A 12,799-nucleotide genomic window follows, 5' to 3' on the forward strand; every position below is an offset into this window, starting at 1 on the left:
ATGGAGGAATGGGCCAAAATACCAGCTACTGTGTGTGCAAACCTGGTAAAGACCTATAGTAAACGTTTGACCTCTGTTATTGCCAACAAAGGTTATGTTACAAAGTATTGAGTTGTATTTTTGTTATTGACCAAATACTTATTTTCCACCCTGATTTACGAATAAATTCTTTACAAATCCTACCATGTGGATTCATGGATTTTTTTTCACATTCTGTCTCTCACAGTTGAAGTGTACCTCTGGTGCAAATTACTGACCTCTGTCATCATTTTAGGTGGGGGAACTTGCACAATCGGTGGCTGACTAAATACTTTTTTGCCCCACTGTACCTCAGTATGAAACGCAAGCAAGCGACAAAGTGTGTCCTGAAATTATCTGAGGAAACTTGAAGGCAATTGAAGGTTTGCCAGGCCGAAACAGCAGACGAACAACATATTATCCAGCTGATAACTACCTCAGTGTGAAAGCTTAGCCTTATCTTTCAATGTCAAACCCAAAGAAGAAGAAGATAGCCTCGATATGCTGAACTGTGGCTGCAGCTCAGGATGTAGCACAGGTCAGCTAAGGCTGGTCATTCAATCCCTGGCTGCTCTAGTCTGCAGGTCAGGTATACTAACCCCAGTGCGTTTAACAGAAAGCAGTGCAGGTGAATGAGGCATGCATAACAGCATTATATCAGAGCTGGTGCACACGCCAGCACAGGCCCCTGATGTCTTTGTACTCATCCCAGCCTCGTCCTTCCTCACACTCTGGTCATATTTAGGTGTAACTCACTTTTTCTGCATCCTGTTCAAAGAGGCGCAGCTGGAAGCACTGGTCCAGCTTCAGTTTCCTGACATGCCACATCTGATGGAGATGTTGCCTGGTGGAATGCAGCTTATCCAGCAGACTGGCCACCTGTCAGGAAAAGCACAATGTGTCACATGACAACAGCAAGCTCATCGAGTGTGTCTTACATTTCATTCAGCACATCACTTCTGATCTGAATGTGATGGCAGGTTTTCTTTGGATTGAACCAACAGTTCATTACGTCTATCTTTTACACTGCTGTGTTACTGCTGTGTTTAGTACTGCAGGTGCACAAGTGGGGAACAAAACAGCACCTGCATGTTTATAATTCCACAGTTTAGCCTCACCTTCTCACTCGCATGCCATTGGCCGGTTTGATATTGCCTTTATGATCCTCTTTAATCCAAAACGTAAAGCACAGATTTAAATATGAAAGATGTCTCACACTCATACATCAATGTAAATGCTGCTCACGCAGGCAGTGCACATGTACTTCATGTGCTTAATGCAAACAAGTTCTGCACTCAAATTTTCCCTGTGGAGTCCTTTGGCTAATGAGCTAATATGCAGCCAGCACTTGTCAGATAATGAGGGTTGCTAACGAGCTGGCTAATGAGAAAAAATAAGGCTGTGGACTTGTGTTATGATACCATGTGCTTTAAGCATTCAGCAGCTGGAAGGATGTGAGTTTCATTTAGTTATGAACAAAACTGTCAATAATCATCTAGACTCAGTTCACTTTTATCTATATAGCACCAAATCACAACAACAGTGGCCTCAAAGCGGTCAACGTTACTGATCATGTACAATGTGGGCCCTGATTATGTAGGCATGAAAGTATACCTACAGGTTTGCAGTTAATATTCCAGTAAGTACTCTTATATAAGGCCAAAAGCATCTGCAAGCATCATGCATGGATGCATTAGTATCTGAATGTGCCACAGCAATTCTCATGTCTAGGTTCAAAGTTTTGTTTGCATCAGAAAGTATAGATAAACCATAACAGAAGCTACTATTCTTGTTTGGGGCCAGCCTGTGTTAACCTTAGCTTAAATAAAAAACTGTATGCTGGGAGATCTTTGCTGGTGCTGGACGTTGCTTACCTTGGGCACAAGGCTCTGAAAGTCAGCTGAGCCTGAGATGCAGTTTCTCCCTGAAAAGCCATCACTCGATCTGATACACTGGAGCAGCCTCTGGCCTTCCTGGTCTAATTCCTCCACTGGAGCCTTTAGCACCTGCAGGAGAGTAGCTTCAGTGGCTTTGCACAGTTCAATCCTCTCATTAATAGTAGGAGAACACTGAATTGTGCTGGCTTTAGCACAGCTCGATCTAGAGTGATAACAAAGTCTCTGACTGTGTCTGCACCTGTACTGATAGTGACTCACCTTTTTCTTAAGCTGGGTGTGTTCCTCTATCAGTCGCCGAGAGCCTTCCACATCTGCAGGAAAGTCCTTCTTGGACAGGAGCTCCTGCAGAAGACAGGAAACACTGGTCATATCGGCCATAGCAGTTACTCCCATTCTTTGAGCCTTTGCTGCCCCCACCTGCAGATCCTCCAGTCTGGACAGCAGATGAACAGCATTGGACATGAACTCCTCCAATGACACCCTGAGATCCATCCACTCCTCGTGGTTGTAGTCCAGCGAGCCTTCAAAGTCGTCTGTGAGCTGGGAGGGATCCACTAGCTTGGCAAGACCTTCAACTGACACCATGTTGGTCTGTTCACACAGACACAGGTTAGAGGTGAGTTCTGACTACCTGCGGTGCTTCATGTTCTTACTACAGTGTAGTGACTGCAGCATCTGTGCCACATATATAAATACATGCGTAAATCATAATGGCAGCTTGTGGAAATCAATGATGCCTGAAAGTATTATTAGTTATTATCAGTTTGCCACACAAATAGCATTACAGCACTAATCTCTAATAATCTTACTGTTAATAAGGTTTCCTTTGAACGATCAAAGCCGTGTTGGGTAAAACACACAAAGCCCACTGACCTCAAAAGAGAACTTTGCACTCCCGAAGTTCGTCTTCTGTTTCTGCCAAAAGTTGTCGGGCTTAATGATGAGAGCCACACAGATCTCAGCTGGGAAAGACTCCTGCAGCGTCTTGAGCAGAGGCTTAATCAGCTCCCACTTTGAACCTCGCATGTCAATGATGACAGTGAAGCCACGTTTGCATACGTCCTCGCTGACGGGACACAGACAAACAAGATGAGGAGGCAGAAGAGGCTCAGAGGAAATGATTAGTATCCCTGTTATACGAGACTTAAAGTGAACCAGACAATGCATTTGTGGTTGCCCCACAGACGGGGAGCGCCTGAGGCGGCAGCCTTGTTTCACTGGTGTCGTCAGCAGTCTGAATATGTTTGATATTTAAAGGAAACTTTCAGAGGGACATTTAGCAGAAGACGTCAATCTTATTCTGCTCTGCTGTGGCCTGTAAGTGACAGTCACACTGCAGGTAAAACATAAGTGCAATCCCATCAGATAATCTGGATGATATATTCCAGCATGGACGTGTTTGACGTTCTGAGCAGGTAAACTGTTTTCTGTTTGCAGAAGAAACTAAACACGCTGCAATAATAAAAGAAGAAGCTGCAGCGGAGGGCTCTGCAGGAATGAAACGTACTGTTTCTACGAGGGAACATTATGTTTCCAGCTGAAACAAGAGTAAGCAGGAATCAGGGGGAGCTGTACTTTAATATTGAGGTAACAAAGTGGCAGTTTTCAGTGTTTTCCTTTCTTTCAGTGCAACCAGATGTGTGCATGTATCTACCTCTAGCACAGAACATCCACATGCAGGCGTTTGTTGAGCACAGCTCAAGTGCTGGACGATGGCTTCTTGAAGCTGACAGTTGAGAAGATTTCTCCCAATCAGAGCCATAAACAGACAGAAACTCAAGCAGTTCAGTGCCTGACTCAGAGGAACTGCAGCATAACAACTGAACTGAACCCAAACTGCCACAACTCAGTGCCTAAAATTCAGTTACTGCAGCTGATTCGAGTGCCACAGCTCCACCTTCAGTAACATGCAGAGTCTATTAATATAAAGTCAGTTCATCCATTATAACCTGCAGACAGACCCCGTCACCCTGGAAACAGCAGTTCGATTAGCAAAAGTGGGTAAATGCATTTATGTGTGCATTAGTCTCTGACAGTACAGATTATTGTCAAAGGCTCTGGTTGCAAACTTTCTATAACACGTCACCACCGTGTTCTGTCACATTTCCTTCTTCAGCAGTCGTCTCTAAACACAAACTGGCCGCCCTTTATCCTCGGGCTCACTCACATGTGACGGATGTGTTTGGGGTCCATTCTGAAGAGTCTCAGCTACACGCAGGACGGCATAAGGCCACTCTCACTGCAGTCCTCTACTGTCACATGGTCTGATCTACCACCACCCATTGGGCTGAAGCATCATCTTGACAAACCTCTCAAATTCTGGCATCAGTCTGGAAATGACCCGGCAGTGGTCTCAGCCCTTTGCACAGCTATTTTTACTTTACATTTTGAATTCCTCTGTGCACGACTCAGTGAAATGTGGGTCTCGAATAAGTTAAATCAAATCATTTCGATCAAGACGATTAAAGAATGTAGAAAGGTTTGTGCAGATATTTACCAGATCAGTCAGACGGCTGAATGATGCTTAACACTGTCAGCACACTGTATCTGAACAGGCAGCATTTTATATTATGTGCATGTGTGTTTACAGCATTTCACTGTATAACTCAGTTATTTTACTCATGCATGTTCAAGCTTTCATCCTGATACATTTTACATTTAAAATGATTCTGGACAAACTTTAGATCCATCCATCCATAAGCTTCCACTTATCCTTTTCAGGGTCGTGGGGGGCGCTGGAGCCTATCCCCGCTGTCACAGGGCGAGAGGCGGGGTCCACTCTGGACAGGTCTGTCGCAGGGCCAACACACAGGGACAGACAACCAGTCGCACTCACATTCACACCTACGGGCAATTTGGATTAATCAACTAACCTATCCCCACAAGCTGCATGTCTCTGGATGATAAATAAATTCATGCACCCCACAACTGCTAAAAAGAGATTGCAATTTAATTTTAGCTTTAAAAATCACCTGCTAAAAAAAACTACTACTAACTGAACACATTTTAACTGGATTTTTTTCCTGTGGTCGTCTAAATGCTGCCTGCCCCACAGTTTGAGAACCGCTGCTTTAAATCAACTTAACCTCTGGGTGGTCTTGGGTCGATTTGTGCCATTTTTCATTGTTCGTATACACGCCATTTGCACTGTGTTGAACGGAATATAGCCAACTTTTCCAAAAAAAAGTCTGGTTACATATATTTCAAAATTCCAGTCTGACTCCCTTAAATTAGCTTCAGTGGCTGAGCTACAGATAAACTTACACTATTGGTCCTAGTGGTCGATTTGTGCCCCATTGAAACCCATTATAAACGCTATTTCCCATTCCACGGTCATTACAACCAAATAATGGGCCATCTTCCGAATGTTGGTGGTACTCGGGAGTCCGGGCCTTGGAATTGTATCTTTTGGGAAATATTTGATTTCTTTGTTTTTTGGGGCTAAAAAAACAGTGCGGCCATGTGACGAAACCGGGATATAAAGGGTTAAAATCCGCGAAATGTAATTAAAACTTGATATGAATATTTCAAGGAGAAGTAGGTCTAAAAGATTGGCTAATTTAAAGTGGAAAAAAATATTAATATATAGATATTTTATGGCACTTTTCATGGCGTGGTCGATTTGTGGCTCTAAGCCCAATAGTGTATGCATTTTTCTAGGACCCCCCAGAGGTTAACTGAAACGATATTAAAAACTATGAGACCAAAACGAAAACGTTCCTGTGTGCAGAATGACTGGGGCAGGCCTGTGCCTAATATTTCGACTGCTTTCCTTGTAACACCCTCAGACTGTGTGAGTGCTCACAGACCGGCTCTTGTGTGCTGCAAACACTGCAGCTTTCATGCTGATGCAAATTAAACACTGGTCTACGCCTGCTGTTGTAACAGACTACAAGGAAGCACTTAATTGCTTAAATGTCCACTCCAGCCTTCACTGCTTCCTTAAGTGCCCGTCACACTTGAGTCTAACTAAATGTCCTAATAGAGCGGCTAGTAGAAAGACAACAGATGATACTCCTGTAACAGACGTGTGTGTGTGTGTGTGTGTGTGTGTGTGTGTGTGTGTGTGTGTGTGTGAGTGTGTGTGTGTGTGTTGGCTGTTGTTGCTGTGAGTACTGGTGAGTAAGTGAGTGTGAGTGAGTTACTAGCCTCCTCAGGTCCTCGGGTTTTATTCGGTCATGGTTGCTCCTGGCAGGAAATGTCAGAATTGGTCCTCCTCGTTTATCTCGTCCACCTGCAAGTAGATGCACAAGAAAAACCTTAAAGCCAAAACACACGTGTTCAGGCAGGTAATCCAGGGTGAGTTTACATCTACATGTGAATCAGTGGAATGACGTCCAGCGACACTTAAAGTGTAAGTAAAGTGTTACCACTTTATTAAGTGACCACAAAAAAAATAGCTATGAAAAAAAAATGGACCAATCACACCTTCACAAATAAACCAGCTGACCAATTAACATTTAACGAGGTGGTATTGGCTGATTGGTTAAGCCACAAACCAAATAGGTTCTGGACTGAACCACTAGAGGTTAAAAGGGGAGACAGTCAACATGTGCTCATCCCACAAGCTGCGACACATCCTGCTGGTCATCAGCAGGGGCTGCAGACGTGTTGAGCAGCAACGCTGCCCTCAACAGTTCTGTTGTTCAGGTGTCGCACAGTTTTCTTCTCAGTGTCTTTTTAACATTGTTGGAATGGATCAGAGTGATGCAGGTTTCAAAATAAAAGCAGGGGAACAGTGAAGCACATGTTCATCTTCCAAACTTCCAACGTTAGATTGCTTGTTAAACTATGTGTAGGAGAGTGTGCCGGCCACACTGGTGTGTTGTTTGGATGTTTGCTTTGGCAGTGAATGAGCTCTAAGGGCAGAGGAGAGACGTTCCCATGGTGTGAATAGATTGGATGATCTTCCCTCTGCCTTTCCTGCCTCAGGATGTGCGTGAGTCCAATGAGCTTTTCACGTGGGCAGATATGTGAGTAATAATATACTCGACTATATTCTAAACAGGACTGTGGACAGTCCACGGGACATTCTTCTTACTGGTCCTTTTCCTTATGACTGAAAAAAATCCCATCTTTTTGTCTTCAACATGAAAAGATTATATAAATTTCAAAACATTCTTAACTATCAAACAATGTTACTAAACATGAAGAATAGCTCCTAATGCTTCAAACACCTCTGTGTTCGTCCTGCATGACCATGGTGGCGGGGACAGGCTCTTTGCTGTAGGACACTCAGGGGGCTGATGTAAAGTTCTCCTGAAACAGACTGGAGGGTTGTGGATTTAACACCAACAACACTGACTGACACTCACCTGACACAAAGGCAACTTTTTCCTTTAAAATAGGAAGAACGTCAGAGGCCTTGATGCCTTCAGTCCTGAAGGGCCCTGGAGAGATGCAGGGAGAGAGAATATCAGCATGAATCTCACCATTGGATCACCGTTCCTAGGAGACACACCAACACTGTAATCTGTTACGGTTACATCACTATAAGCATTTCACATCTTAATAACTCTTCAGTAGATGTAGAGCAGAAGTAACTTAAGTAAACTTCAGTTAACACACACAACATTAATAACAGCAAGTCAGCAGAATCCATAGAAAGGGGAGAGGGAGGGATTATTTAAAACGCCTTCACTCTGTTTGAGAGAAAGACCTTTACAATCACTTCACAGTACATCGTCCCCTCGCTCTTATTGTGAAAATTCAGCCCCTGCTTTTCACCTTCTGTCCTTGATATTAATCAGCTGCATCTCCCATAAACACCGTGGAACAGTGAGTGTGATGGTGACGACACAGCGTGACACATCCATGTGTAAACGTAATAGTAACCCACTGAGGCCTGGAAGCCAGAAGTCGCCCATAAACAGGAACAGACCAATTAGTTTTAACGATTCGTGTCACTAAAGGTTAACTATGTAATTGATCGGTTTTATGCCTGCGGTGTGTCAACAGCATTGATTAAACTTGTAAAGTTCTAGTTCCTTACTGATATTCACATGTGCTTATAAATTTACATTTTTGTAGTTTTCTTGGCTGCCAATGATTTAAAGTCTCCACGTGAGCGATACATGACATTTGTTTCAGCTCTACAGTTTCTATAATCTCCTCTGAAAACTTTTATTTCAGACTTATTCCAAACTTTTTACAGATGCTTTTTTAAATTGCAGTAATTTATTAATAATAAATTATAATTACCATTTCATTGTTTGTTAGCAGTAAATTCTATCTTGTCTATTTTGTAAATCTGGGTCATATCAAACATGACTAATGACTCGTGTTTGTTTCAGCCAACGAGCACGTGGTCTCACAGTCCTTCGTGCACGTGGTTTTGGCAGCTCCAGCCATGTTTTTATCGTCTATGATGCAGACAGACGGTATGCTTACTTTACCTTTTGTGTCTTTATCAGGATCAATAAGACTTTCTCCTTCTTTCCAGTTACTGGGAATGTAAGTTGTAAAACAACGATCCAGTTTAAGCAAGCGTAACCATGAGTGTGCACTAATCACCTCACCAGGTAAGATTGTTCCTGGTTTTACTTTAACATCTTCAGTCTTTATATTGTTTGTTTTTATACTTTAAACAGAATCAGGAGGCTGAACAAATACATCAGCTGACATGACGCTTGCACCTTTTGTGTAAAATAAATAAATGCACTCAGATTACTAAGACTGGGGTGTGTCAGCTTCATCATAGCAGGCTAACAGGCTCGTACTAAGCTGGCAGAAATGCTGCATTAAGAAGATTACACAACATGTCAGTGAAAGGGCATTACTGCTATGTTAGACAGTTTAGTTTAATAGAGTGTCTGTTTTTATTAAGAGTGCTTAGCAGTAACAGAAGCAGTGATAGGCTGTGTGGTTATGGCTAATTAGTCGGCTTAAGGCAAGCTGGTCTACTGAAAACTACGATTTCAATGTGTCAGATACATAAACATGTACGGAGGACCAAACAAGAACACCACGTGATTTACAAATACTGACAGACTGTTAGCATCGCACACAGTGTTAGCCACTGATATTATAAATAAGCTTCTTTTCCACAACACATGGGTGTTTGTAACTTAGAGGAAACATAGATGTGTCAAACAATAACCTTATACAGGTGATCGCGTCAAGAAACAACTTGGCCAAGTCCTGTGAAGCTGAATGTCCTGTAATGGAGTCAGACCAAAACAGATGACTCTGGATTTATGTCTTTATATTCACAGGACTGGAATAGAAAAATAGGTTGTGCTCCAGGAAACGAGGCAAAGAAGAGAGAGAAGCGAGTGTGCTGCCAAGATCAGCAGCGTTTTCTTCAGACCATTAAACATACAGCAGAGGAAGCCAGTGTGTGTAAGGACGTAACACTCATCTGTCCTTCTGAGGGGAAACACACAGGAAACTGTCAAATGTGCTGATGCTTTTCACTTTTCTTATGGGAAGAGATTTTGATCATTTGCTGAACACATGATGGCGAGTGAGGGTTTCTTCGTCTGAGCAATGCTTACGTCTTTACACAGAGCTGGCCCAACATTTATGTTCATGGTTACGTGATTATTTTTATGTAACACTTTCTCTTTTTGTTTCTTATCTTGCTTTGGTAAAAACTTTCAGATGGACAAATGTGACACAAGTGTCGAGTAACAACGCCCAACGTAGTCTGACATATAATTTGTGTAAATGATGATGTTTGCATTTTCTTAAACCTCTGTGCTGAATTAACTAAAGCATTGCTGTAAACTGAGTACATATGCGTGTTCATTTCTAAGTGATGTTTTTAGGATGTCCAGCAGACATGTGTGGTTTTAGGTCGGGGGTGATGTAGCATGGCGTGTTTTTGGAGACATGATCACAAGATTACCTGACTAGTGGTATGCACGTGTGAGATGTCTAACCAGGAATCCCTAATTCAGAATCAGCATACTTTATTAATTGCTAAGGAAATGATGTGGCTTACAGTCGCTCCAAGACAGTAACAGTAACAGACTGAGCTGACTGCATAATACAATATGTTACAGATTTAACAGATAGCAGTAATGTATACAAATCACTCAATAATAAACATCAATATGAATATTACAGAGGTGAGAATATATAGGACTGACATTGACTCTAACCTGTGAACTTTGTCATTTGCTGTGTTACTGTAGAGCGTGTGCAGAAAGGTATAACTATTGCAGTGTTTACAGTGTATTAGATGGAGTTTACAGGGAGATGACCACAGTCAGGAATGATTCCCTGTGTCATTCAGTGGTGCATTGTGGGTAATCTCAGTCTGTCACTGAGCGTGCTCTTGAGCTGCTATATGGCCTAATCTTACCAAATATTTGTGCAAACGTTTGCATGAACACTGTGCCTCTGCTTCGCTGTGATCTAATAAAAATTATGGTTTGCAGGACAGTGTGTGGAGACGCTATCCCCCCCCCCCCCTCCAAAAAAAAGTATTAAAATGAGAATGTAAAAAAACAAAAACAGAATTTTGCTGAAACAAACATGCCTTAGTTATTCAGATGTACTCCATGCTTTGGCTGTCATACTATCATGTATTCTGGCTCTTCTGTAACTGCTGAGACACACACACACACACACACACACACACACACACACACACACACACACACACACACACAAAAAATAACACACAAACACTTTGTTTTTGCTACTTACAAGTACACCATAATACTATCTAACACTAATTGTATCACTTAAACCTGAATGGTTGAAGACTGCGACTGTGCAACAAATGAATGAGGTTTGCTAGTAATAGTTATAATAATATAGATTTTGTAATTTCCTACTGAAAGTATCTAAAACAGACTAATAGCCTATTTCTTCAGCCTGAGAGTTCAACTCCACAGCTGTGCACAGCATTGTCGTTCTTATCCCTTTGCCAGCAGGACCCAAAGATGGGGGCTCACTTCACAACTGCAGAGAGCTTTTATTGTGAAATAACTAAAACTCACAGTTTGAGTAGTGAACCCAGCCTTAACTGTCATTACTGTGCTCATGTTAGCAGAAGCTTGCCCCTTGAGTTGGATCATCGTGTGTTACTTTGAACTACTTTGGATAAGCGTAGTTAACAAAGAACAAACTCTATGGCTGCTGCATTGCAAAGCAATACCTAATGTATGTAATTGCCTAAACTGCTGAAAAATGAGCACATGAAGGCAAAGAAAAACAATGCAGCAGTTGTGAACATGAATCTTCCACTCAGCTGTCTATAAAAGCGAGCGTGTGCAGCGAGTCAGCCTATCCAGCAGGCTCACAGAGACACACTGAAATCACCAATTTATTTATCACAAATTTATGGATTAAACTTGGAAGGCTATGTTGGTGATAATTGCTCATCTGGCAAGATGCTAATTTGTGAACTGTTGACCCACCTTTTAATTAAAAGGCACCCACTTCAGGGCTGGGCGATATGGCCTGAAATCCATATTGCAGTATAATTTGAAGAATGTGCGGTAACTATATATATTGCCATATATTCTTTTCTTCTGTATACCATAGGGTTGCCAACCGTCCCTTAAAAAACGGAATCGTCCCGTATTTAGAAACAAAAGTACACGTCCCGTATTGAGCTAATAAGGGACGCACTTTGTCCCGTAATACAGTGAGAATCAAAAGTAGTCTATAAATGTTTACGGAATTAACGCTTTGTTTGAAAACATAATTCCCAGCCCCTCTCCTGCTTTGTGACCAAAAAAGGCTGCAAAAGTACAGGGAGGAATGGGAAAAGGAAAACACCTGGCTGGAAAAGTGCACGATAACACCTATAAAGCGCACTGCACTGTGTGCTGGCGCACTTTTTCCATAGGCATGCTTCTAGTGGTGGGCACATGAAGAACATGAGGGGCGTGAAAGCTCGGGGAACCCTTAACCAATTTCTTGTCCACCAGGCCACGGCAGAAGCAGATATGGTATGTAAACACTGGTTTGTTTTTTTTAAACCCTCTGGTTAAGGTTAATATGGGCATGTGCAGTGAATATCAGCGCTATGTGGCCAGAAGTGTGATAATATAATTTATTTTGTGTAATAAACAACTGCAAGGATAGATGATTACAACAAATAGATGACTAATACATAAAAGTAATACATAGATGAATAATGATGATGAGTTATGATGCGTAATCATGGGAACAAGTGGGTTTACAAACAGGAGCAGCTGATTAGCATTAGAAAAGCTGAAATAATACCTCAACTGAAGCCAATTGTACTAAATGCACTATATGTGCACTGTTACAAGAATGATTTTGTTCTATTGTTTTCTATTAATTTATATAATTTTAAGTTAAGCAGGACAGAGTTCTTTTAAAGAAAGATTTACTTATATTCTCAAAAGTTAAGCATGACAGGCTTCTGTTTAAGAAAGAGACCTGTTTTACTGTGTTAATGTTGTCATTTTGAGCTAAAAATAAATGGCTAAATGATCATTTGTTTCCCATATGGTCATATCACAAAGAATATGCATCTGCTTAAATCAAATTCAAGTCAAATGGTTAAAAAATAATTTCACACACAAAAAAAAGAGCTACCACACTGGGAAGGGTGAAGACAACTGGTTGCCCGGCCCTGGCCACGAGGTGTCCCTTATTTATTTTTCAGGGAGTTGGCAACCCTAGTATACCGTATCTTCAGGTCCCAAAAGTCAACAAACACTGCAGCATCACTGAGAGTTAAAAACTGTCTAAATTCTTTCATCTTTAATAAAATGATCAGCGTTGCTGCTTTACCAGGTGTAACTATGAAGTTTAACATCCAGGCATCCATGAAAACAGGATTTATTAAATATAACAGAGTTAGAAGTTAGCAGGAAGTTAGCTCGCTAGCTTCCACCTAAACATGATATAGCATGTTCTGACTGAGAGATTTCTGAAAATTCAAACGTACAGCT

General features: G+C 41.7%; 2 protein-coding genes across 5 annotated transcripts in view; both read right to left on the reverse strand.

The window, feature by feature from the left end:
• LOC102291285 (kalirin RhoGEF kinase) overlaps positions 1-12,799 on the reverse strand; it is a 158,979-nt gene that overhangs the window by 92,923 nt on the left and 53,257 nt on the right. For all 4 annotated transcript variants that reach the window (XM_042227835.1, XM_042227834.1, XM_042227836.1 and 1 more), the window contains exons 2-3: positions 7,232-7,306; positions 6,066-6,150 (exon numbers count right to left, since the gene is read on the reverse strand). In XM_042227835.1, the coding sequence (XP_042083769.1) occupies positions 6,066-6,150; positions 7,232-7,306 (160 nt within the window). The remainder of the gene's footprint in view (positions 1-6,065; positions 6,151-7,231; positions 7,307-12,799) is intronic.
• Positions 282-3,571, reverse strand: LOC121815732 (kalirin-like). The gene is made up of 5 exons (XM_042227838.1): positions 2,790-3,571; positions 2,334-2,507; positions 2,175-2,258; positions 1,893-2,024; positions 282-897 (listed from the first exon to the last, which is right to left on the reverse strand). Exons 1-5 carry the CDS (start codon positions 3,081-3,083, stop codon positions 760-762), a joined length of 822 nt encoding a protein of 273 aa, XP_042083772.1. The 5' UTR covers positions 3,084-3,571; the 3' UTR covers positions 282-759.

The sequence above is a fragment of the Haplochromis burtoni genome, unplaced genomic scaffold, assembly GCF_018398535.1.
Source record: "Haplochromis burtoni strain Fernald_Lab_line unplaced genomic scaffold, NCSU_Asbu1 Contig_283, whole genome shotgun sequence".
In the NCBI taxonomy this organism is placed as follows: domain Eukaryota; kingdom Metazoa; phylum Chordata; class Actinopteri; order Cichliformes; family Cichlidae; genus Haplochromis; species Haplochromis burtoni.